This window comes from Aethalodelphis obliquidens, unplaced genomic scaffold (assembly GCF_003676395.1).
Source record: "Aethalodelphis obliquidens isolate GAN/ISIS:26980383/991018 unplaced genomic scaffold, ASM367639v1 scaffold11, whole genome shotgun sequence".
Classification (NCBI taxonomy): domain Eukaryota; kingdom Metazoa; phylum Chordata; class Mammalia; order Artiodactyla; family Delphinidae; genus Aethalodelphis; species Aethalodelphis obliquidens.
In genome coordinates, this window is record NW_020837955.1 from 10,969,486 (window position 1) to 10,991,541 (window position 22,056).

Genomic DNA, 22,056 nt, shown 5'->3' on the forward strand with positions numbered 1-22,056 from the left:
GTGGTTGAGAGTCTGCCTGCCGATGCAGGGGACACGAGTTTGTGCCCCGGTCCGGGAAGATCCCACATGCCGCGGAGCAGCTGGGCCCATGAGCCATGGCGGCTGAGCCTGCGCGTCCGGAGCCTGTGCTCCGCAACGGGAGAGGCCACAACAGTGAGAGGTCCGCGTACCAAAAAAAAAAAAGAGCCTGTGCTCTTAGCTACAATTTCTGTACCCAGAACTGTATACTGTACTAAAATACTAGTGCATAGAACAGGAAAATGGAAGTTTTCATGGTACAGCTATAAAATGGGAAAACAAAAAATGGACTCTCCTATCACCAGGAATTTTAATATTTATGAATTGCTTTGAGCTTTTTAAAATGTTTTCAAATATAATTTCTAAAACAAAACAGTAGTCCTATTGAGAAAATAATCTGACAATTATGTAGAATAGTATAGAAAGAAATAGTTTAGATTTTATTTAAACCTAAATAATTTAAATCATTATTCAGTCAAGATAATTCTTCCACAGAGAAGTATTACTGCTAATTTAAAAATTGTATATATACATGTGTATATATATCAATTTCAAAATGTGATACATATGTTATATATTTATATTTCAGATGATGTGGCTTTATATCTTGTAAAGATCATCTAGTACACTTTGGGCAATGATTTATGTTTTCAGGTTTAAGTCTAGTTTTTGGCTTTTATCAAGTCAATTCTCACAGAAACATTGATAATTTTTTATTAGATACTGTAAGATTAAACATTCATCTCTAATCAATTACAATTATTTCTGTTTCAGTCCACGAACAAAAGATGATCTTAGAGCATATTTTATACTTTTACAGGTAAGAAAGCAAAAACATAGTTGAAGTGTGTAATTCATATCTCAATCTATGCATGTGTAAGTGAAATGATATCAAATACTAAGTATTATTTTGAGCAACATTTTTGATACTTTTTTAGATTATAATTACTTGTAACCAGAGAATTAAAGCTATAACAAATAAACAGTGGAAGGCTAAATTATCTCCAGGATTAATATTTTAACTTGCCTTCCTGCTGTGGGATTCTGGAACAAACAGAATGGAAGCACTTTTCCTCCTCCAGTCAACTTCCTTTCTTGTAACTAGTTTTTTAAGGGACTCCAAAACTTTCTCTTATTTCCCAATTAGTGGGTTTCCAACTTTTCTGTGTATTTTCAATAAATGTTTAAACTAGAATTCTAATGGAGAAATCAAAGTGGTTGTTTATATTTGCTAAAGCAAATATGATGAATTTTTTCCTCTTGAGAAATACAGATTCATTGATACAAAAAAAAATTAAGGTCCAAACAAATGAAAAGCAATTTTAGTTTTTATAATTTTTTGAGAAGTACCTTATTCCCATAGCTAGCATACTATGTTTGTATTATTCTTTACAATTTACCAAAGGTGTTCATATAAATTATTATCTCATTTAAAGATAAGAAAAAATTATATTAAATAAGATAGGATATTTAGTTCAATATTATGTCCAATAAAAGGAAATATGGAAGATGGGGTAGAAGAAGGAGGAGAGAGGAAACAAAAAAAGGGGAAATAGATAAGAGGTCGTTGAGGGATGTAAGGAGAGGAAGGGAAGTAAAGAGGTAAGAGGAGAAAGACAAAACTAGAAAAAAGAGGAAATATACCTGGAGAATAGTAAAAGCTAGAAAGTGACAACATGAAGCTCAAATTTTTAAGTGAGTGTGTCGGTCAACAGTAAGCTCTGCTCATGACATCTTGTTCTTATGAGCTATCACTTGATGAGTTTATCATCTGGGGTCACTCCCTCATTTTGAACCATCCTGACCATAAGTCAATTTTGAAAAACACACGGTGCTCTTTTATTTTTTACAATTTCGGTTTATTGTTCACTAATACTCATTTTTCCCATGGAGCTCTGAAATGTACACTGTGATGGAGTTTTAGATTTTGGAAATATAACTAGAGGTTTTGCTTGGTTTACAAGCTCTACTCTAACGCTTAAAAGTTCTCTGAAGCTATTATGTGGTTCTCCCCTTGTTCTTTGTGAAATATGCAAATAACTCATTTCACAATGGCAAATGTTTCATTACCAGCTTCTATTTTTCTAGCATTCTCTCTCCCCTTTTTTTTTTAATCAAAGAAGAGCCAGGTTTTTGTTTAGTTGGATAGTAGTGATTACCACCATTTATACCAGGCAGTGAGCTACGTGCTTTACATACAGTTTTTTTTAATACTCAAAACAACCTCCAAGATAGATGCTATCATTCCCATTTTTCAGATGAGGAAGTTGAGAATCAAAGTTTAAGGAACATTCCTAAGGGCATATAGAGTAGTAAGTGGTAGAATTAGCCCTCAGACCCAGATCTGTCTTAATTCCAAAGCCACTGGACCATAGTGGAAATCCAAGTCTCTGTTAATTAAATAATTAAACAAATAGATTCTTGTTTTCAAGGATTTCACCTAGTATTTCATAATCTCAAATTTAGTTTTCTGAATTCGCCACTTAGCTCATTAAGCATAGTGTCTTTCCTTTTACATGTTAACAAAATTTTAACGCAATTATCTTTAATATCTTTTTCAGAATCCTCAATTTAATAACACATCTACATATGTCATCTATGCTCACTTGCTACGACAGATAGCTACCTTAGTGGAAGCTGACCATCATTTCCTAGTTCACTGGTTTAAAAAGTAAATTATTCTATGATATTAAGAACTTTTATAATCTTAAAGTTTTAAGTTTGTTAGTAACTTTATAAGAAAATATATTAAATGTTTTCAGGTCTTGAGAAATGATACTTATAATTCACAGTGCTTCAGAAGCCAATTATAAGCATATTCTTTAGTACTACATAGAGGATACATTAAAGATCTGTTTTGTATGTAAGTAATCGTTTTGCTTGTGCCAGCTGTTGTTGAGATTTCTGTCCACTGCTTTTGCATTTTATACAGCACATTCCTATCATTGATTTTTCATATATCTCAAAGATGGTGACTGGATTTGCTCATACATTACTATTTTAATTTGTGTCTTTTTATTTCCTATCAATAAATTTTACCATTATTTACACAATGCCTTTTCCTTACCTAAAACATCATTGTAAAACATACTAGCCATCAATATCAATTTGTAAAAGTACAGTACTTTTTTTCCACAGAACAATACTTACATTAACATTTACATTTCCCCATGACTAATAAAAGCTAAAGAAGCTAAATATTCCCAAAATTAATTTTAAATACGGTTAATTCTTAATATTAACAATAGTTATGTTCTATAAAGCTGCTGGGAACACTGAATTGGTGAACAGTGAAATACAGGGTTAGCTTCCTGCGAGCCTTTGGTCACAACATTTTTATCAACCAATCAGTACATAACCTTGCTTTATCTGTATTTCTATTTAAAGACACCTATTTGATATACATTTTTGTTTTATTAACATTGGCCAACAGCACCATAACTCATGTCTGAGCAAATTTTATCTGACATAAGTACCTTCTCCATAAGGCACATCACATCCTTCTTTACTTAGGAACACTAGACAGAACTTTAGCACTATAGTTAAGGGCCGTTTTAAAACAGCAGAATCGCTAACAGAAAGCACAAGAATTTGAAGAACATGACCCTAAGTAGACTGCATCAAGGACACTTGTTTGCAGTATGAGAGCTAAAACAAGAAGGCAGAGCGTGGCCTTGTTCAGCCTCAGCATAAGCAACTCCCATTTTTTGCCACTCTTTGCACAGCCATGAAATGACCACGAAAACGCCACAATTATTGATTTGGGGATTAGAATTAAATTGTAGGAAATGGGTGAATTTGCAAATACAAAGTCTGCGAATGAGGATTGACTGAATACTAAAAGCCTTAAAAGTGAAATGTTTAATGCTAACTTTATAGTAATTTTGGTGTTTATTTCTTATTTAAGAAATGATATTCGAGGTAAGATTTTGCATCTTTTCAAAATTTTGGCAATTTAAGAAATAGAATTTGGGGGAATAGTCTAAAATTTTATGTATAAAGGATGAACTTTGATCTCTAACAAATATATTACCAAAGTAGAAAATGTGAATTTTGATTGGAATTATTTCAAAATCTTTACCAGATTATCCCAGAAGAGGTTCAAACAATTGGTAGAGAGATTGCTGCAGTTTATTTCTTTACGCCTGTTTCCTGCAAAGCCTGAAGAATTTCCACCTATATCAAAGTGTTCCTGGTGGATCCCATCAGCATCTAAAGTGTTGGCTTTACTTAGTAGGTTTTATTATTCAATCATCTTTACTTTTCTTTTGTTAAATATAAGAACATTTCCATAAGGATCTCAAAATACTACAGAGGCATTCTTACATCTTAAACCATTCCTTTGAAGAGAAGGGTTGTAGTGATTTATTTTCTATTTTGCTAATGGATTTCACAATTAATGTATAAGCATGAAAAAGCTTTATGCATTTTATTGGGCAATATTCTGTTTTATGGCTCTCAGTTGCATACTACCTGCTAAGTAGTGATTCCTAAGAATACAAGAACTTCCATTCATTCCTGCGGACCCGGAGAACACCCTGATGGGGAAATAGGATGCATATCTGGCCATCTGCGTACTCCCTTTACTATACGATTATAATCCCCACGATTCAAGTTTTTTTTTTTAAAGCAAGAAATTATTGGCTGCATTTTGACCACAATTTTAAAACTACCTTTTCGTTTGGCACTACAATTGCTTAAAATAGGAATTTCTCGATAAAGCTTTCTGGTGGGCATTAAAATGTTCTTCTTCTTATTAGAATGAATCATGTACATGTTAGGAAAGATCATTATGTTAGAATTTATCTTTACAGATACTGCAAACAATTTGGTTCATCCTCCCCTTATTCCTTATACTGATTTCTATAATTCTACATTGGATCATATTGATCTCATGGAAGAATACCACACCTGGCAGAGCTTTGGAAATTCTCACAGGTATGATCAAAAGCTCATCTGATTACTCACCTAAATAAAATGCTATTCAAAATAATGACTGGCTTTTAAGTTTGTGTAAATAAATTTAAATATACACATACCTCTGCATATAAACTTATAAATGTAGTTTAGATATCCAGCCTTGAAATATCATTATATTTCTTAAAGCATTTTCTTTTTCTATTACATTTTGAATTTATAGTTATGTTAATATGGTTTTGGCTTGATTAGTAGCATCTTTTTAAGAAGGGAAAAGTTCTATCTTAGTATGCAGTTTCTTATATCTTCTTATTCTATGTGCCATCACCTAGCACAGAGGTCGACCAACTTTTTCTGCAAAGTACAGGATTATAAATGTTTCTGGCTCTTTGGGCTATACAGTCTCTGGTCTACTATTATAGCACGAAAAACAGCCTTAAAAAATACGTAATTGAAGGGGTATGTCTGTGTCCCAAAAGCTTTATTCACAAGCCTAGGTTGTAGGCTGTATTTGTCCCATGGGCCATAGGGTGCCAGTGCCTGATCTAACACAATGATCACACATGTGTGCACATACACACATACATTCACTCTTTTTCTCCCTTTTTCTGTGGATGAAGTGTTTGTCCTTTATACACAGTATTAAAAGAACGGATGTTACAGAGAAATGGCTTTACTAGAAATGATTTATCACAGTAGTATAATAGATTTTGGAAACACTTGGCCGAATTCTTTATTACCCTGCACCTTATATCCACACTTACATTTTGGATTAAACCAGCAAGACTATCCCAGACTTAATTTATTCCCAGACCACAAGATATCCTGCAGAATGCATTATTCTAAAGGAGACTGACTAAGAAATAGGATGTGGATATAAGTAATCTAAAACGTCAGGTTACTTCATAAATTGATTCGAGCTCCCAGGGACCCTTTCTACCAGAATTGGCCTAAAACATAGACTAGCTTTCTGGACGTATCTCAATCCACACCTGACCTAAGAATTCCGTTTGTGGGGACCTTGGTCAGTCTGATGGATATTTTCTTGACAAAGTTTATTTTACACTTTAATGTAATTGTAATGTTGTGGACAAAACCACAATACAGTTGCGAGAGTTATTGTGCATATTTCAGTGACATCTTTTAATGCAGAGCTCCTCTAAACACTGTGCCATAGCGTTGTTGTACCAAAAAGGAGTTAACAGAGGTTTGATTCTATGATCCCTTGAGCCCTTGGGAAGCCACACTGGACCTAGAGGGGGACCTGAGCCCCAGGGCAAGTCACATGTCTGGCCATGGGCAGCCTCATCTGTTTATCTCAGTGTGTCATACACATAGTATGATGTCTACGTGCCGTGACTAGGGAAAGGCTGAGATGCACTGTTTTAAAGTACATAAGACCAACATTATCCTACTAAGTTCATTGCACTTCCTTTTATTTCCAAATTTCTAGTTAGCACTTAGTGATTCGAAATTATTACACATTAATACTGAACAGTTTTCTTACTGCTTTTTAACAGTTTCATCCCAAGGGGAAAGCCATTTCATTTTCAGTTCGCACTAGGGCTATTTCCTTTTTCCTCGTAATCCCTATCTTGCACAGTGGTCACAGATGCACTGCTTCACTGTCCTCAGTGCATTCCAACTGTAACTGATGGATGCATTACAGCCACTTCTGGTGGGAGTCTAACTCCTGAAGTGTCATTGCTACGATACTAGTTCTCTCTAAGTGCATTTCTCTGTGTGGTTTGTGGCTCTTTTATATAACATAGAATGAGCTCTGAGCCAGGAAAGAAGTTATTTTCATAACTTTTGATCATATGTTGTATTTTTACAAATACATACCATTTCATCTTACTACATCATTAAATACAGCGCTAAAGCGACACACCTTTTTCTAACTTTTATTTTATTGCTCTTAAATTTACTACTTTTCCTACCATAGTTATTGCTAGATTTCCTCATTTCTGAAGCTCACGCATCAGAAATATCCATATAGTAATGGATTCTTATATTAATTTCTGCACATGAATTTTCTGTCCTAAATCCTTCATCAACACTTCTGCCTCCTGGTTCTGCTGTTGCCCATATTTTTCCCAGGTAATGATATACAAGTGACTATCTAAACTGAAATTATTTGTACAAACAATATAAGCAGTTAGCACATATTTCAGAACATTAGGTGTAGCTTCCTCTAGAGAATAAAGGCACTGCACATCTAATAATGAAGCATACTTCACAGGGCTGTGGGGATTCAAAGAAGTGATGACCATAAAATCATTCTGTGAATGGTAAAACACAATACAAAAGTAATGTTTAATATTGTTAGAAGGGGTACCTTAGATTCCCTTAGTATAATTTTGCTAAAAATACACCATTTTGCTTTTTCTGTTTTCACTTGTTGAGCAGGTTTTCCTTCTGTCAGTACCCATTCGTTATTTCTATAGCTGCAAAAAAAATCATTATTCAAAGAGACTCAGAGCAACAGATGATAAGCATCGCAAGGGTAAGCCAGCTATGAAAACATTTATGCTGACTATAATCAATATATAGTAAATAATTTAACAAATAAGTCAAATGTCTTGTGAATTGTTCTAGCATAATCAGGAAATGTTAAAAGTAAAATTCATATCATACTCCCTCAAAAAGTACTTAAACCTGTTCATGATACGGGGAAAAGATACCCCTCATCAACTTCTCATTATATTATAAATATAGCATGGAGATTAAATGCCTCTCACAGATCCAAAGTACTCGGAACTTGTTGGACATCATTTTGTAGATAACATCCTCCAGGGTCACTAGCAGAGCACTGGTGAGAAAGAACTACAGTGAGGACAAGGAAAGGAGTGTCCTTAAGAGCAAACTACTCAAACCACTGACACATTTTCTAGATTTTATGACAAATAGAAACAACTGAAAAATTAGAAAATGTAACAAAAAGTATAGTCTTGAAAAACTGAGAAAATATGTCCAAAGAAGGTGAGAGATGTTTAATGATCCTTAGGGAACCAAAATGCATAGAGGCCCATTGAAACTGGGGTAGCAGTCAGGCTGGCTTTAGACAAATTAATGGAGCAAGATGAAGTTCATCTCTGGGCCTGTCCTGTTCACAGCCTACCATGGTTTCAGCACAGCACAGTAAAGTTAGGTACTTTAATATATACCAGATTGACTGAGCTTTTTTGTTTTAGGTTAGAGCTCTAGACTATACATTTAAATGCTCATATATTTTGAGTATCTGCTTTTGTGACATGATTACTTGCAACTTTAAAACTTGGAAGGTTTGGCTGTAGTCTTCTTAAAATAAAGAGACCCAAGACAGACCCATAGAGTAAAAGGAAATGATTTCTGTGTCTTGTCCAAGAATATAAAAAGAATCCTAATGCATAAATTGTAATACTTCAAAATACCATAAAAATAAGAATTGTTTATTCTTCAGTAATTCACCAGAAGGTGAGTATTTTTTCCTGTCACAGAGCGGGACAAAAGATTCGAGTGACTAGTGACATCCGAGAGTCAGTTTACACTGAGTATTGGAATATTACAAGAAATGTTATTGCCTATTTATACCAAAGGAGTAACATAGCCACATTACCCTGCTGAAGAGTAGATTTCAACAGGTATATTTAGCACCAGAATTATTACCTAATCTTGGGTAGATATTGGCTCAAAGATGAGTCTACATAGCTTGTCATTTTGACGTTTTCGGTTAGTTGCATTTATGCAATTTCATGTGCCTTTTTAGTGCTTTTTTTTTTTAACCTTGGGTTATGATTTTTTATATTTATAAGGGAAAAATCCAAAGAGCTAGAAGTTTATCTAAGTTCCTCTGAGCAGTCTTCTGCTGTGTCACTCACACTTAAAATATTAAATAATCTTCTTTTAACTTTTCTTCCAATTAAAAGGAGAGTGACAGCTGTAGACTGTGTCCCAGGCTATCTTCCACAGGGCATGGGCACAAATGAGTAGCAACTGAAGTGTCAAGTAGCATTGTCGGTTATGGGTGTTTCCCAGCATTTTAACTTGTAAACTGCCATACCACTTGGAATTAATGACTGGTAACTATTTTGACACAAGGACAGCCTTATAAGTAGTTAATGCAAGCAAGAGCTTATATAGTATACTTTAAAGTTGCAAAAGACATTCCCCAGCCTAAAAATAACTTCCTCATCAGACTATGTCTAAAATTCTACCATTGTTAGTTATTTCTTTCATTTGAAACACTTTCTATTCAATATGAATTCCTGATGGGAGGAGTAGCCACTAAGCCTTGTCTTCCATTAGCATCCTAATTGAAATTTGTGTGTTGGATATTTCCAGTGTGACAGCTTCCCAGGAGCTAGACTGGGAACAGAAGATAGTAAAGGGTTGGAAAACAGGACCATGACACAGCATACTATCCTGGAAATATAGATCTCTTTGAGCACAAAAGAGAGGACACAGAGAAGAAATAAAAACTACTAAAAGCCTTTAGAATTGAATATTGGAGAGATGAGGAAGGGCTCTGAATTAGTGTATTATTATAGTAATCTACAAAATCATGAAAGTAGCCTTATATAGATTTGGGGTATTAAAATTTTACCTAGTAAGCAAATTGCTGCATGTATTTAAAATGTCTGAAGTGTTCGTCTTTAATCTGTACAATAATTCATTTTCTTTGTTACCAAAGAGGATGAGGTAGTCTGAAAAAGATTTAGATAAAGTAAATATACAAGCATGATATTTATATATTCCTTATATTTTTTAAATCATATTTCCATCACTCAAGCATAACTATTGTTAACATTTTAGGAAATTTTCTTTTGATAGTTTTTACCTATATTGTCTTTAAAAGGCAGCAGAGTTTAAACAATATTGTGTATACAATTTTGTTTCTCCACTTTTTTTTTCAGTTGTATGTTCCCTAAACATTTTCCATGTTATTTACATAGTATTTATGAACATCATTTTTGATAGCTGTATTATATTCCATTAGAGAGATACATACTTAAGATATTTCTAAAGTTTTGCTCTTATAGATAATGCTGTGATGAACATCTCACTGTATAAAATATTTTCTGTGTTTAGAATTCCCAGAAGTGGAATTACTGGGACAAAGGATATGAGCATTGTTAATGGTTTCTGAAATATGTTGAAAATTACTTTCTAAAAGTAGACTAATTGTGCTTTTAGAGTAAATCCAGTATCTAAAAAAGCTTAAGCCAAGTTTATCGTCAGAAGTATATACCTTGTTTCCAATGTTCCCACTTTGTTTGTATTTACTAAACAGAAAACTTTGCCATTTAAGAGATGAGACATACAGAAACAGTAATGCAACATTATTTTACTAAAGAAGATGAATTATTTTAGGTCCTCCATTTTGGATCCCCTTTGGTTATTTGGTTATTATTATTATTTGGTTATTATTGTCCCCAAATGAAATAATTGTAGGGCATTTTCATAAATCAAAATTTGTATAATCGAGTTTATGAAATTGTTTATGAGAGATGGCAAAGAGAGGAATATAAGTGATTTTTACTAAAGTGTTTAAATGTTTTAAATGAGATTATAGTTTAAGTATAAATGAAAATGTTTGCTTTCTTTTTTAATTAGCAAAGTCTGGTGGATAAAGTATCTCGAAGACAGAGACCTGATATGAATATGTTATTTCTAAATATGAAAGTAAGGCGGACACATCTGGTCAGCGATTCTCTTGATGAGGTATTGATCATTTATTCCAGAATAGTATTATTTGATTAAAGCTTTAAATAAATTTGATAATATGGCTTATTACTAAAATCTTAGTAAGCTATCTTTTGTTTCTGTATGCCAGTAGTGTGCTTGCTTTTGTGTGTGTGTGTGTGTGTGTGTGTGTGTGTGTGTGTGTGTGTGTGTGGTACACGGGCCTCTCACTGTTGTGGCCTCTCCCGTTGCGGAGCACAGGCTCCGGACACGCAGGCTCAGCGGCCATGGCTCACAGGCCTAGTCGCTCCGCGGCATGTGGGATCTTCCCGGACCGGGGCACGAACCCGTGTCCCCTGCATCGGCAGGCGGACTCTCAACTACTGCACCACCAGGGAAGCCCTAAGATAATATTTGATTTAGTTATGTGATTTTTTTTAAGTTTAGCGTTGAAGGCAATGAACTACTTTGTACTGTATTCTGCTAAATTAAAATCTTGGAGACAATATGGTGCTGGGAGACAGTAACCTTGGGCAAGCTACCTGAGCTCTCTAATTCTGTTCCTTGATCTCTACAACAAACATTACCATACCTGACTAATACAGTGTTGGGAGACGGATGGATGGATGGAGTTTTGTGACATTGTAAATAAGATAATACATATTCCAAAATTTTAAAAATTAATTTCCTTTTTACTGCCCTTTGTTCTCCTCTACTTTATAATTTCTTCAAATAGTTAACCCGGAAAAGAGCAGACTTGAAAAAGAAGTTGAAAGTTACGTTTGTAGGGGAAGCTGGTTTGGATATGGGCGGCTTGACTAAAGAATGGTTCCTTCTTTTAATTCGCCAAATTTTTCATCCCGATTATGGTGAGTAGTTAATTTTTATGAAAGTGTTTTCTCCCTAATTGTTAGATTCAAGTAGTCGCTCTTATTTTTAATTTAGCCTATGATTTTACAGATTTTTTTGTCAACCATAAATGTTGAATGATTTTTTAAAGACTGTTAGTTACATTTTTTAAACTGACCAAATTGATGAACCTAATAATCATTATCTTACTGGGAATCCTACACAAGATGTCTTTGCAAGGAAGCATCCACATGTTTTCTGACTAAGCCAAATGCATGAAAATTTGTCACTGAAATAAAAAGAACATTCGAAATTAAAAAACAGAACTATAGTTTGCTCTTCACTAATATTCAAAGTCTCTTTCATTAAAATATGAGCCATTTTAATAAATAAGAATCATTAAATAAACCTTTGAAATTTAATTATATTTTATGTAGAGAAAACACCTATATAATCCTTAGTATCATTAAATGTTTTTCTTCAAAAGAGAGTTTTAAGTGTTTTTCTTATTCTTTATTTTTCCTAATTTGGTGTATATGTATATACAGCATCTCTCTGGTAATGGGAAATGGAGAAGACAGAGGTAAATTGAAACCTCCAGATAATCCTCAAAATTAATTTTGATCATAACTTATAAAGTATAAAATTATAGTTTTTATAAATCAACTGATTAATTTAGTTTCTGTCTTTTTACCCTGTTTCTACCCCTGGTTCAGGATACCAGTGAACAATAAAGTGCTCTTGCAAATTTGTTGGACGTGTATTTGATACATTTTAACATGAAAGGTAGTTTCTAACAGAACTGTTGCTGAAATGTGTTGCTTCTAATAGATGAGATGCCATGTACATGTTTACTGCTCTGGGTTTTTTTAATCAATCATATTGATGAAATTATGCTTCTATTTTCCAGGCATGTTTACGTATCATAAGGATTCATACTGCCATTGGTTTAGCAGCTTTAAATGTGACAACTATTCTGAATTCCGATTGGTTGGAATTGTATCCTTTAAACTTTCCACTAGGAGGTGCTAGTAGACTAGAGAGTTTTAAGAATTTTATCTGAATTTTGGAAAACTGTTAATAAGCATTTTATTCAGATTAAACATTCTTGTCAAATTACTGGTAGATTTTTCAGTAATCTTTATTATTTTGTAATATCACAGCTATGTAATATCAGCAGATTTAGTTAATTGGAAGGAGTGACTGAATTGTTCACACTTTTCTCTGAAAACCTTATCTCAAAATAAATATTATTTCCTATTTCATATATAACCTAAATTATCAGAAATTTAAGACATTTTTTAAAAGTCATAGTGTCTTTCCTATTCATAGTGAACTATTTTTCTGTTAGTTCTTTCACTTTGTGCTTATTTCACCCAGTTTTCTAAATTGAAAGTATGGAAATTAAGTCTAACTCTTAATGTGGCCTCAAATCCTGGGACATTCATAAAAAATTAAAAGTTGAATGGAATGGGAACATTTAAAGCATACGGCATTATTTTATAGTGTTTTTTAAAATTATATAAATTTCTATGCCATCCTCTGATCCCTATCAGGTGTGTTGGAGAGGGCATTCCTGCATTGGCTGGGAGACTGGACAGGATGACTTCTGCATTCATTTTTAAACTCTAAAAAATATAATTGTGGAAGAAAGGAGGGAAGAATAAATAAATAAGCAAACACTGGGGATACATAGGTTAAAAGAAGGAAAAGAAAACTACCTTTAAGAAGCTTACCATCTAGACAGACAGATGACCACCAATTCAGGGTGGTCTGTTCTCAGAGTCAAATGACCATTTGGCATTAAGTTCTGAAGAGTTCTGAGAAGGAAACGATTCAGTGTGTTCTTCCCAAATTTTAAAATGGAACCAATATATTTGATTAACACAGGACTGGAGAGAGTAGGGCATAGACTGGGAGAAAGGCTGGGGACAAGTCAGCGTTGTGCTGGCCCTGTTACAGAGCAATGTAGAGGTCCACTTGATGGGAGCAGAGGGTGCTCCGAGAGTTATGGAAGGTGCTGGCAAAATACGAATTAAGAGCCATCTGATGGAGAGCTTTGAATGTCTGTCTTTCTTGCATTTGTTGGAGTAAATCCTGAAGAATGTATATGAAAATTGAGAGGCTGGATGGAAGAAAAGGTAGTGAGGAAAACCACACCTTGTGATGGTAAACTTAATCTGAAATTTTGTATGTGTTGTCGTATCTAAAGGTCCAAAGTGCTAAGCCCACAGTAAGGAATGTTTAACAATTATTAGACTCCTGTTTTTACTCTCTTATCTCCAGTAGTCACTTGTTGAATATTTCGACTTCATTGAAGGCCTGAGTCATTGATGCTTCTCACCACACTAGGAGCTATTTGAATTTCCTGATAAATATGTTTGTCATTACTTTACATTCTTATCATGGCTTAGATTTGGCTGATACTTTGACTTTCTAATATTTGTAATAAAGTATCAGCTCTTATACCACATTTTTAGAGTGGTATATGTAATATTGTGAATTTGCTTTTTGTGTGTGTGTGGTTTTTTTTTTTTGCAGTAGGCATTAGTTTCTATTCAATCATTACCCAAAAGAGCATATTAAGTGTATTTACATGTTGTATATTACAAATTAAACAATTAATCTAAAATTAAATTATAGCCACTATTATCTCATTATTAGGTGTATTTATCTCACACACACAAAAGAAACCTACAGAAAGTAAGACTGATGCCCTAAACAGCATGATAATATATGCAAACATGTGGGATGACAGTGGATTGTGATCACGTAAGTGGTGGAGAGATCTGTCAAAGATGAGGAGAACAAAAAATTGAGAAGTAACAGGTATGATGATTTAGAAAATAGAGTTGGTTCCATACATAGTTCCAGTTTCTAAATTTCAGGACCAAAGATTTATTGTTCTAGTAGTTCTCACAGTATTGTATTTCTAATATAATTATTTTAAAATATTAAGGCCTTGGAGTTTACAAGAAGTGTTATAGTAAAACCTATAGAAATAATTATAAAATGTTTTGAAGAGTGTATGAAGAGCCATAATCTAACAGTTTTTTAGGAGTAGAATTACCAAAGGGGCACTGGAACTAAGGGTAGGGGGCGACATAATATAGTGCAGGGTTTTCAAAGTCGGCTCTGTTTGCACCACATGACACTTCAGTGGCTCCAGCAGAATTCCAACATCCCCACCCCTGCTTCAACCAGAGCAACTTGATTTAGTGCGAAATGCAGCATGATTCTTCTGGGTATGGAAGTGCCCTGAAGCAGATCCTATTAACCTACTTCCTCATCTGTTAAAAACCTTCCTTCAGGATTATAATTATAATTTTTTTTTTGTAATTTTTAATGAAAAATGCTTAGAACTTGTCACTATAGTAAATGATCATAAATGGTAACTAAAGTAGTATCATGCTTATTACTGTTATTGCTATTATCACAATTACAGGCATACATTAGAACTTAATTTCAGTATCTTTACCCTAGAACACATTGCTCAGTCTCTGTTGATATGGTTACCTGTAAAATCACATATCTGTTCCTTAAATTATTATTAGCCTTCATTCTGCCTTAGCAAATTGAATTATTGGCTGTCTTCTAATCTTTTAAATTGTTTTCAATAATTTATCCAGCCCATATATTTAGATTTCCTTTTAAGTCAATAAAATTTGACTTCCTTAAGCACTTGATACTATAATGTTTATTTGACAGTTGAAATATTATGAAATTTGATCTAAAACACCGTTTTTAGAAAATGGATAAATTACATTCTGCTGTATAACTGATAAACAAAATGCAGTCGGGCAAAGTTTATAAATATAACATCTGTAGCTTTTTAACTTTAACACTTTAAGTAAACTCCAAGTAATAAGTCTTTCAAGTATTACTGTGGCAGAATAATTGTCCTATTAACATATCAGTAGTGCATGTGTATGTAGATGTCAGTGTGTGTGTATCCATAGGACTACTCAATACAGCTCTCTCTACATAGCCTGTATTTAGTTGGTTTTTTTTTGTTTTGGTTTTTGGTTTTTTTGGTTGTTTTTTTCTTGCGGTACGCGGGCCTCTCACGTTGCGGAGCACAGGCTCCGGACGCGCAGGCTCAGCGGCCATGGCTCACGGGCCCAGCCACTCCGCGGCATGTGGGATATTCTCGGACCGGGACACGAACTCGTGTCCCCTGCATCGGCAAGCGGACTCTCAACCACTGCGCCACCAGGGAAGCCCTGTATTTAGTTTTAAAATAGCCAAAATGATCACCAAAATCACTGGTGGTGTTCTGCAGTGAGTTCTGAATAAATTGCTGCTGCTTATGAAATCACCTACATCTTTGTTTAAATTTAGAAAGTTTTCTTATATGTTAAATACTTTATAGAAATGTATGAAATTGCTATCTATTGTGATCTTAGATAAACTTTTCTAGGGAAATGATTAAATACTCTCACCTGATCCTCTCCTTTTTACATGATTTTTGGTAATTATCAATATATTATGTAAAATAAAGGGAAAATAAATGAAAGGAAAGAGGAAGTATGTGGGATTAATTAGAAAGTCAGTGTTAGATCTGAAAGAAGTATGCAAGAAATAGACTGATGCATAATTCAAAACTCATTTGTTGTCATGGATTTTATGTTAATGCTTAACATTTAGTATGCATAGCTTATGGGACTAGCTGTTTATAACAGCATTACTTTGGATATTCGTTTCCCCCCCTGCTGCTACAAGAAATTATTGAGCCCTCCCATCGTTCCTAATGACCAAAGTATGCCAGTAGGCATCTGCAGTGTTACCACTGATGACCTGTGTCAAATTATGCCTGTAAGTATAAAGTCGTTTAGCATCTTATCCCGTAATTCTAGATCATCTCTCTTCTACTGCAGTCTCTCTCCTCCTAACGCTATTCTTATGTTTAAATATGGTTTCCCTCTACCTTTGTAACCCATCTCCTTTTTTGTCTAATTTTCTTCTTCCTTATAGAGACACATAACCCGCTTTGCAGCACTTCTAAGTTCCTCTAACATTAGTAGAACAGGCTGTGAGTCAGGGACAGAGATTTGAATCCAGCCTCTGCCACGTATTAGTTCTGTGAATGTGGATAAGTTGTTTATGTTTCTGAGCTCTAATTTCCTTATGTGAACAATGGGATAGTAGAACTTCCATACTGGGAAGATTACATGAGATAATAAAGTACTTAGTACCTGATCGCTACTGTGGATTCTTATTAACGTGTCACTATGCAATATCGTTAACAACATCTGCAACACCATCCCTGAATAAAATTAATGAATTTCACAGGCCTGTCTCTGATAACATTCCTCAATTCAGAAATTAGATTTCCAATCATCAAGTTTAATCCAGTGCAAAAACGTAGTAGAAGAATGGATAGTATACACATCATTCTGAAAATCCTCTACAGTAATAATGCTTTTTTACAGCTGGGTTTTGGTAGCCATTGGTCAGCAGAGAATTCCCCATAATATTCTTAGTAAGTACCTGGATGTGGATTAAGGGCCTGTTTAAATATCTCTGTGTCTGGATGGTCAAATGAGTTTGGTGTAGGGTTGGAACCTTCCTATCAAAGTTGAGAAACCTCTCCAGAACATGTGACTAATTAGAAAACCATTCTTCATGTGATATCAGATACATTTTTGGAAATTGGTTTGGATTCTTTCAGATTAAGAGCCTAAATCTGTATTTTTATAAGACTCAGTAGTTGGAAAAAGTTGCAAAAGGTATAGAGCAGACTACTTAAGAAACTGAAAGATTTGCCCTTTATAGTCTTGTATTTTGGCCACATACTACCTATGAGCCCTGGACGATTCAATTAATTTCCTTATTTGTGTAACAGTGGGAGTTATTGTTATATCTATACACTGATATATATACTAGTTAGTATATATTATATATATATATATATATATATATATATATATATATATATATACACACACTAACAGATGAGCTACCTTCTCATTTAGATTTCTGTGATTTTTTAGTCCCATATATGCAGTTTTTGTTAGATCATTTACCAATAAATTTCCTAATTTTATTATTGGTTTTTACCAATAAATTGTCTAATTTTATGATTAAAGCTATTTGAATTTGACTCATTTAGATCCAGGTGTTTTTAGTTAATAATAATGGATATTTTATGAATGACTATACCAATACGTTGTTTTATATTATGGAGCTGAAGGTGATACTGAGTTAATTTCATGTTCTTATATTGCCTCTTTAATAGTGAATCAAGATTGTGCATACGCTATGAGATCAACTGTAGAAAAAACTGAGTCCCTATGCATGCATGAATAAAGATTGAAAGGAAGCAAGAAAACAGCCATGTTAGGATAGTGGAATGTGGGGAATTTTTTTTAATTTAAAAATGGATTATCGATTTATTAATGGCATCTATTAAAAATTAACACCTAATTCCCATTTCATATATGGTAAAATATATCGATAAAAAAGTTTTAAGTGCTTTTTTATTCAGTACTTTGTTTACCATTTGTATTTGTACACTATGTGTTTTAAGAAGAGTAAACAGGAAAGCAAAGAGAAACCTATAGTGGTACATTTCTTAATTTAAACACAGTATCTGTGAATAAGGACAAAAAATACAGAAAGTAAGCAAAATATTCGATGATGGAGCCTTCAATAAATACAGTGTTAACAGGCCAGTGCTTTTCGATGGCCATGTTAATGAAAACTCCATTGGTTTTATAGAGACGGATCCATGACTCAAAGCATCAGAACTGTCCAGCAGCAGCAACAAATCTTCCCCACACAGCCTTGTGAAAATTACCCTTGAGGTTTTTAGTTGAGAATGGAGGAGAGGCTAAGTGTAGCCTTGAATCAGGAACTGCAATAGCTCTTTTCTTTTTGCTTAAGTCACTCTCAAATATGCTCTATTAAATAATACCAGGGTATTCAAACAGTGTGTAAAACCAGTAGTCTGTATCTTCACACACTCTTAATTTTACATTTACAAAATTATAAAGGTGTTGAACTATATGGGTAATTAATATTTTAGAGATAACATATTACAGTTAAGAGTCTAAGAACAGGTAAACAACAAATCAACAGAAATTGGGTTTTGAAAATACAAAGACTGGGAATAAAAGGCGCTACAGTCCTGAATAAAGCAGATCTGAGTATATAATTTTACTACCTAATTGACTTTGTATTTTATCATTAAAAATTTAATCTTTGAAAGAAAATGGTAAATACTTTCCATTAGATTCATCTACTAGTCCCTTGAATTGTTCAAAAAACTGCAAATCTCCCAATTATAATTTTCAGCATCCATAATTTTATTAATAATTGAAACAAATAATGAAAATCATATCGGAACCTATGCCAGCCTAGATTTGTTTAAAATTTTCTTATTTTAATGGAATGGAAATTTTAATATGTAAAGTGTGTAAGGTCATTCTAATCATGCTGTTCCTTATATTTTCTACTAATGTTTAAAATAAATTAAAACTTTTTTTCATAAAACCTGAAATTTTAAAAAATACTGGCTTAGTTTTTCTATTTTTCAATCTCTGTTCAGGGAAATCATGAGTTACAATGTAGGAAAATATTTCCTCCAGTGTTCTCAAGTTGTTCTTGGGAGAGGAAGGCACCATAACTGAAATGTAAAAACCACTTAACATGTATGAACTGTGTGTTTTTATGTTTAAAAGATGAATCCTAAAACATTAACAGAGTTTTTTAAGAATATAAACTGAAAGTGAGAAATACTGCAAATTCATAAACAGTGATGTTACAGATAGCAGTGAATTATGATGGAAACTGTGCTCTTAGCTCACTGAATAAGAATAGACCCCAGAATTATTCCTCTGTGGGTATAATTGGGTACGTTCCTTTATGTGACCTTTTCCAATAAATTTTTCCAAGCCTCTTACATGGTAGAAATCATTAACCAGCATTTTGTGCCCTGGAAAAAACAATATCAAATATTATCATTATTTCAAAGTCTGCGTTTATCTACTCTGTCTCACATGTAACTGAACTGTAGTAGATCTGCTTAACTATTTTGGGTAGTACTATTTGATTTAAAAACACAGATAACAGATTTCTCTTTATAGGAGTTGGCCCATGGATTAAGTGAACTCCTGTCATATGAAGGCAATGTTGAAGAAGATTTCTATTCAACATTTCAGGTATCCTTAAGGGCAAATAGCTTTCCGTTAACCAGGTATTTCATATGTGAAAAATACCCTTTGTTACCATACACCCACCATTAGAAAAGATGAACAAGGACTGATCAGTACATGCCACCCCCTATCTTAAAGGATCTTAACCTGATAAAGTAGAGATAAAGAGGCAGACACATATAGGTGAGCAGTCAAGGAAAGTGCTTAAAGAACATCAGCAAGGGTGAGGGCACTCTGCCAGGCACCTGGCCTGTGTCCTTGACTCAGTTACTTTCTCAGAGCTTTTCAGCTTCTAACAAGCCCCTTCTGTCGCTTCAATGCAAGAAGTTAGAAGCAGAAGCTAATCGACCAGACCAAAACTCTCTCGCTTCCACTCCCCTGACAATAATCAGGAGGTGGGAATTATAGGAATCCACATGGCTCCAAAGACCTGAGTGCTTCCCTAAATGCCCGCGCAAATTTTGTTAACATCAGTAAAGTATTTAACTGTATTCAAGAGGGTTAAGTCCCTACTTTTTTACCCCAAAATGCTTCCACGACTCTATTCTTAATACAAATATCACAAAAGCCTAGCCATTCTGTAGTTTGTATATTTAGAGGAGGGGGAAAAAAGTTTTCTTTTTAAATTTTACAAACCTGTTCACTGAAGTCTGTTAATATATCAGCCATACCAATAAATACACTGTGTTGGAATCTCCCATCAGGTGTTTCAAGAAGAATTCGGAATAATTAAGTCCTATAATTTAAAGCCAGGTGGTGATAAAATTGCAGTTACCAATCAAAATAGGAAAGGTAAGTTAAAACACGATTTATTAATTAAAGCGCATTAGTATTTGCCATTTACTTTTACGACTTAATGATATAAAATTGTTTTCCAGAATATGTACACCTTTATATTGACTTTCTTCTCAACAAATCCATCTATAAGCAGTTTGCTGCATTTTATTATGGATTTCATAGTGTGTGTGCTTCAAATGCCCTAATGGTGAGTTTAAAACTTCATGCTTTCAGTTAGGTTTTGTAATACTATGATATTGACAAATAATTCCTTAAATATTTTAGTAGATAGGCTTTTAAAATTTTTAAAAAAAAAGGTTTCTAGCGTTTTTTTTGTCTTGAGGAAAATAATAAAGATTTTTTTAACATCTTTATTGGAGTATAATTGCTTTACAAGGTGTGTTAGTTTTTGCTTTATAACAAAGTGAATCAGCTACACATATACATATATCCCCATATCTCCTCCCTCTTGCATCTCCCACCCACCCTCCCTATCCCACCCCTCTAGGTGGTCACAAAGCAACGAGCTGATCCTGTGCTATGCTGCTGCTTCCCACTAGCTATCTATTTTACGTTTGGTAGTGTATATATGTCCACGCCACACTCCCACTTTGTCCCAGTTTACCGTTCCCCCTCCCCACGTCCTCGAGTCCATTCTCTACGTCTGCGTCTTTATTCCTGCCCTGCCACTAGGTTCTTCAGAACCATTTTTTTTTCTTTTTTTAGATTCCATATATATATGTGTTAGCATACGGTATTTGTTTTTCTCTTTCTGACTTACTTCACTCTGTATGACAGTCTGTAGGTCCATCCACCTCACTACAAATAACAATTTCGTTTCTTTTTATGGCTGAGTAACATTCCATTGTATATATGTGCCACATCTTCTTTATCCATTCATCTGTCGATGGACACTTAGGTTGCTTCCATGTCCTATTGTAAATAGAGCTGCAATGAACATTGTGGTAAATGACTCTTTGAATTACGGTTTTCTCAGGGTATATGCCCAGTAGTGGGATTCCTGGGTCATATGGTAGTTCTATTTTTAGTTTTTTAAGGAACCTCCATACTGTTCTCCATAGTGGCTGTATCAATTTACATTCACACCAACAGTGCAAGAGGGTTCCATTTTCTCCACACCCTCTCCAGCATTTATTGTTTGTAGATGTTTTGATGATGGCCATTCTGACTGGTGTGAGGTGATACTTCACTGTAGTTTTGATTTGCATTTCTCTAATGCTTAGTGATGTTCAGCATCCTTTCATGTGTTTGTTGGCAATCTGTATATCTTCTTGGGAGAAATGTCTATTTAGGTCTCCTGCCCATTTTTGGATTGGGTTGTTTGTTTTTTTGGTATTGAGCTGCATGAGCTGCTTGTATGTTTTGGAGATTAATCCTTTGTCAGTTGCTTCATTTGCAAATATTTTCTCCCATTCTGAGGGTTGTCTTTTGGTCTTGTTTATGGTTTCCTTTGCTGTGCAAAAGCTTTTAAGTTTCATTAGGTCCCAATTGTTTATTTTTGTTTTTATTTCCATTTCTGTAGGAGGTGGCTCAAAAAGGATCTTGCTGTGATTTATGTCATAGAGTGTTCTGTCTGTGTTTTCCTCTAAGAGTTTGATAGTTTCTGGCCTTACATTTATGTCTTTAATCCTTTTTTTTTTTTTTTTTTTTTTGG

At 34.1% G+C, this 22,056-nt stretch overlaps 1 protein-coding gene across 2 annotated transcripts in view; it reads left to right on the top strand.

Annotated features, from left to right (window-relative positions):
* Nucleotides 1–22,056, top strand: part of HECTD2 (HECT domain E3 ubiquitin protein ligase 2) — a 79,806-nt gene that overhangs the window by 46,071 nt on the left and 11,679 nt on the right. The window contains exons 7-18 of one of the 2 annotated variants that reach the window (XR_003433825.1): nt 793–838; nt 2,580–2,689; nt 4,103–4,251; nt 4,833–4,956; nt 7,345–7,441; nt 10,531–10,638; nt 11,336–11,468; nt 12,359–12,447; nt 16,096–16,263; nt 19,536–19,610; nt 20,309–20,396; nt 20,483–20,589. Coding sequence is in view for 1 of the 2 variants with exons in the window: in XM_027112029.1 (XP_026967830.1) it covers nt 793–838; nt 2,580–2,689; nt 4,103–4,251; nt 4,833–4,956; nt 7,345–7,441; nt 10,531–10,638; nt 11,336–11,468; nt 12,359–12,447; nt 16,105–16,263; nt 19,536–19,610; nt 20,309–20,396; nt 20,483–20,589 (1,285 nt within the window). In the remaining variant the exon portion in view is untranslated. The remainder of the gene's footprint in view (nt 1–792; nt 839–2,579; nt 2,690–4,102; nt 4,252–4,832; nt 4,957–7,344; nt 7,442–10,530; nt 10,639–11,335; nt 11,469–12,358; nt 12,448–16,095; nt 16,264–19,535; nt 19,611–20,308; nt 20,397–20,482; nt 20,590–22,056) is intronic. The other variant, XM_027112029.1, reaches the window with a different exon arrangement.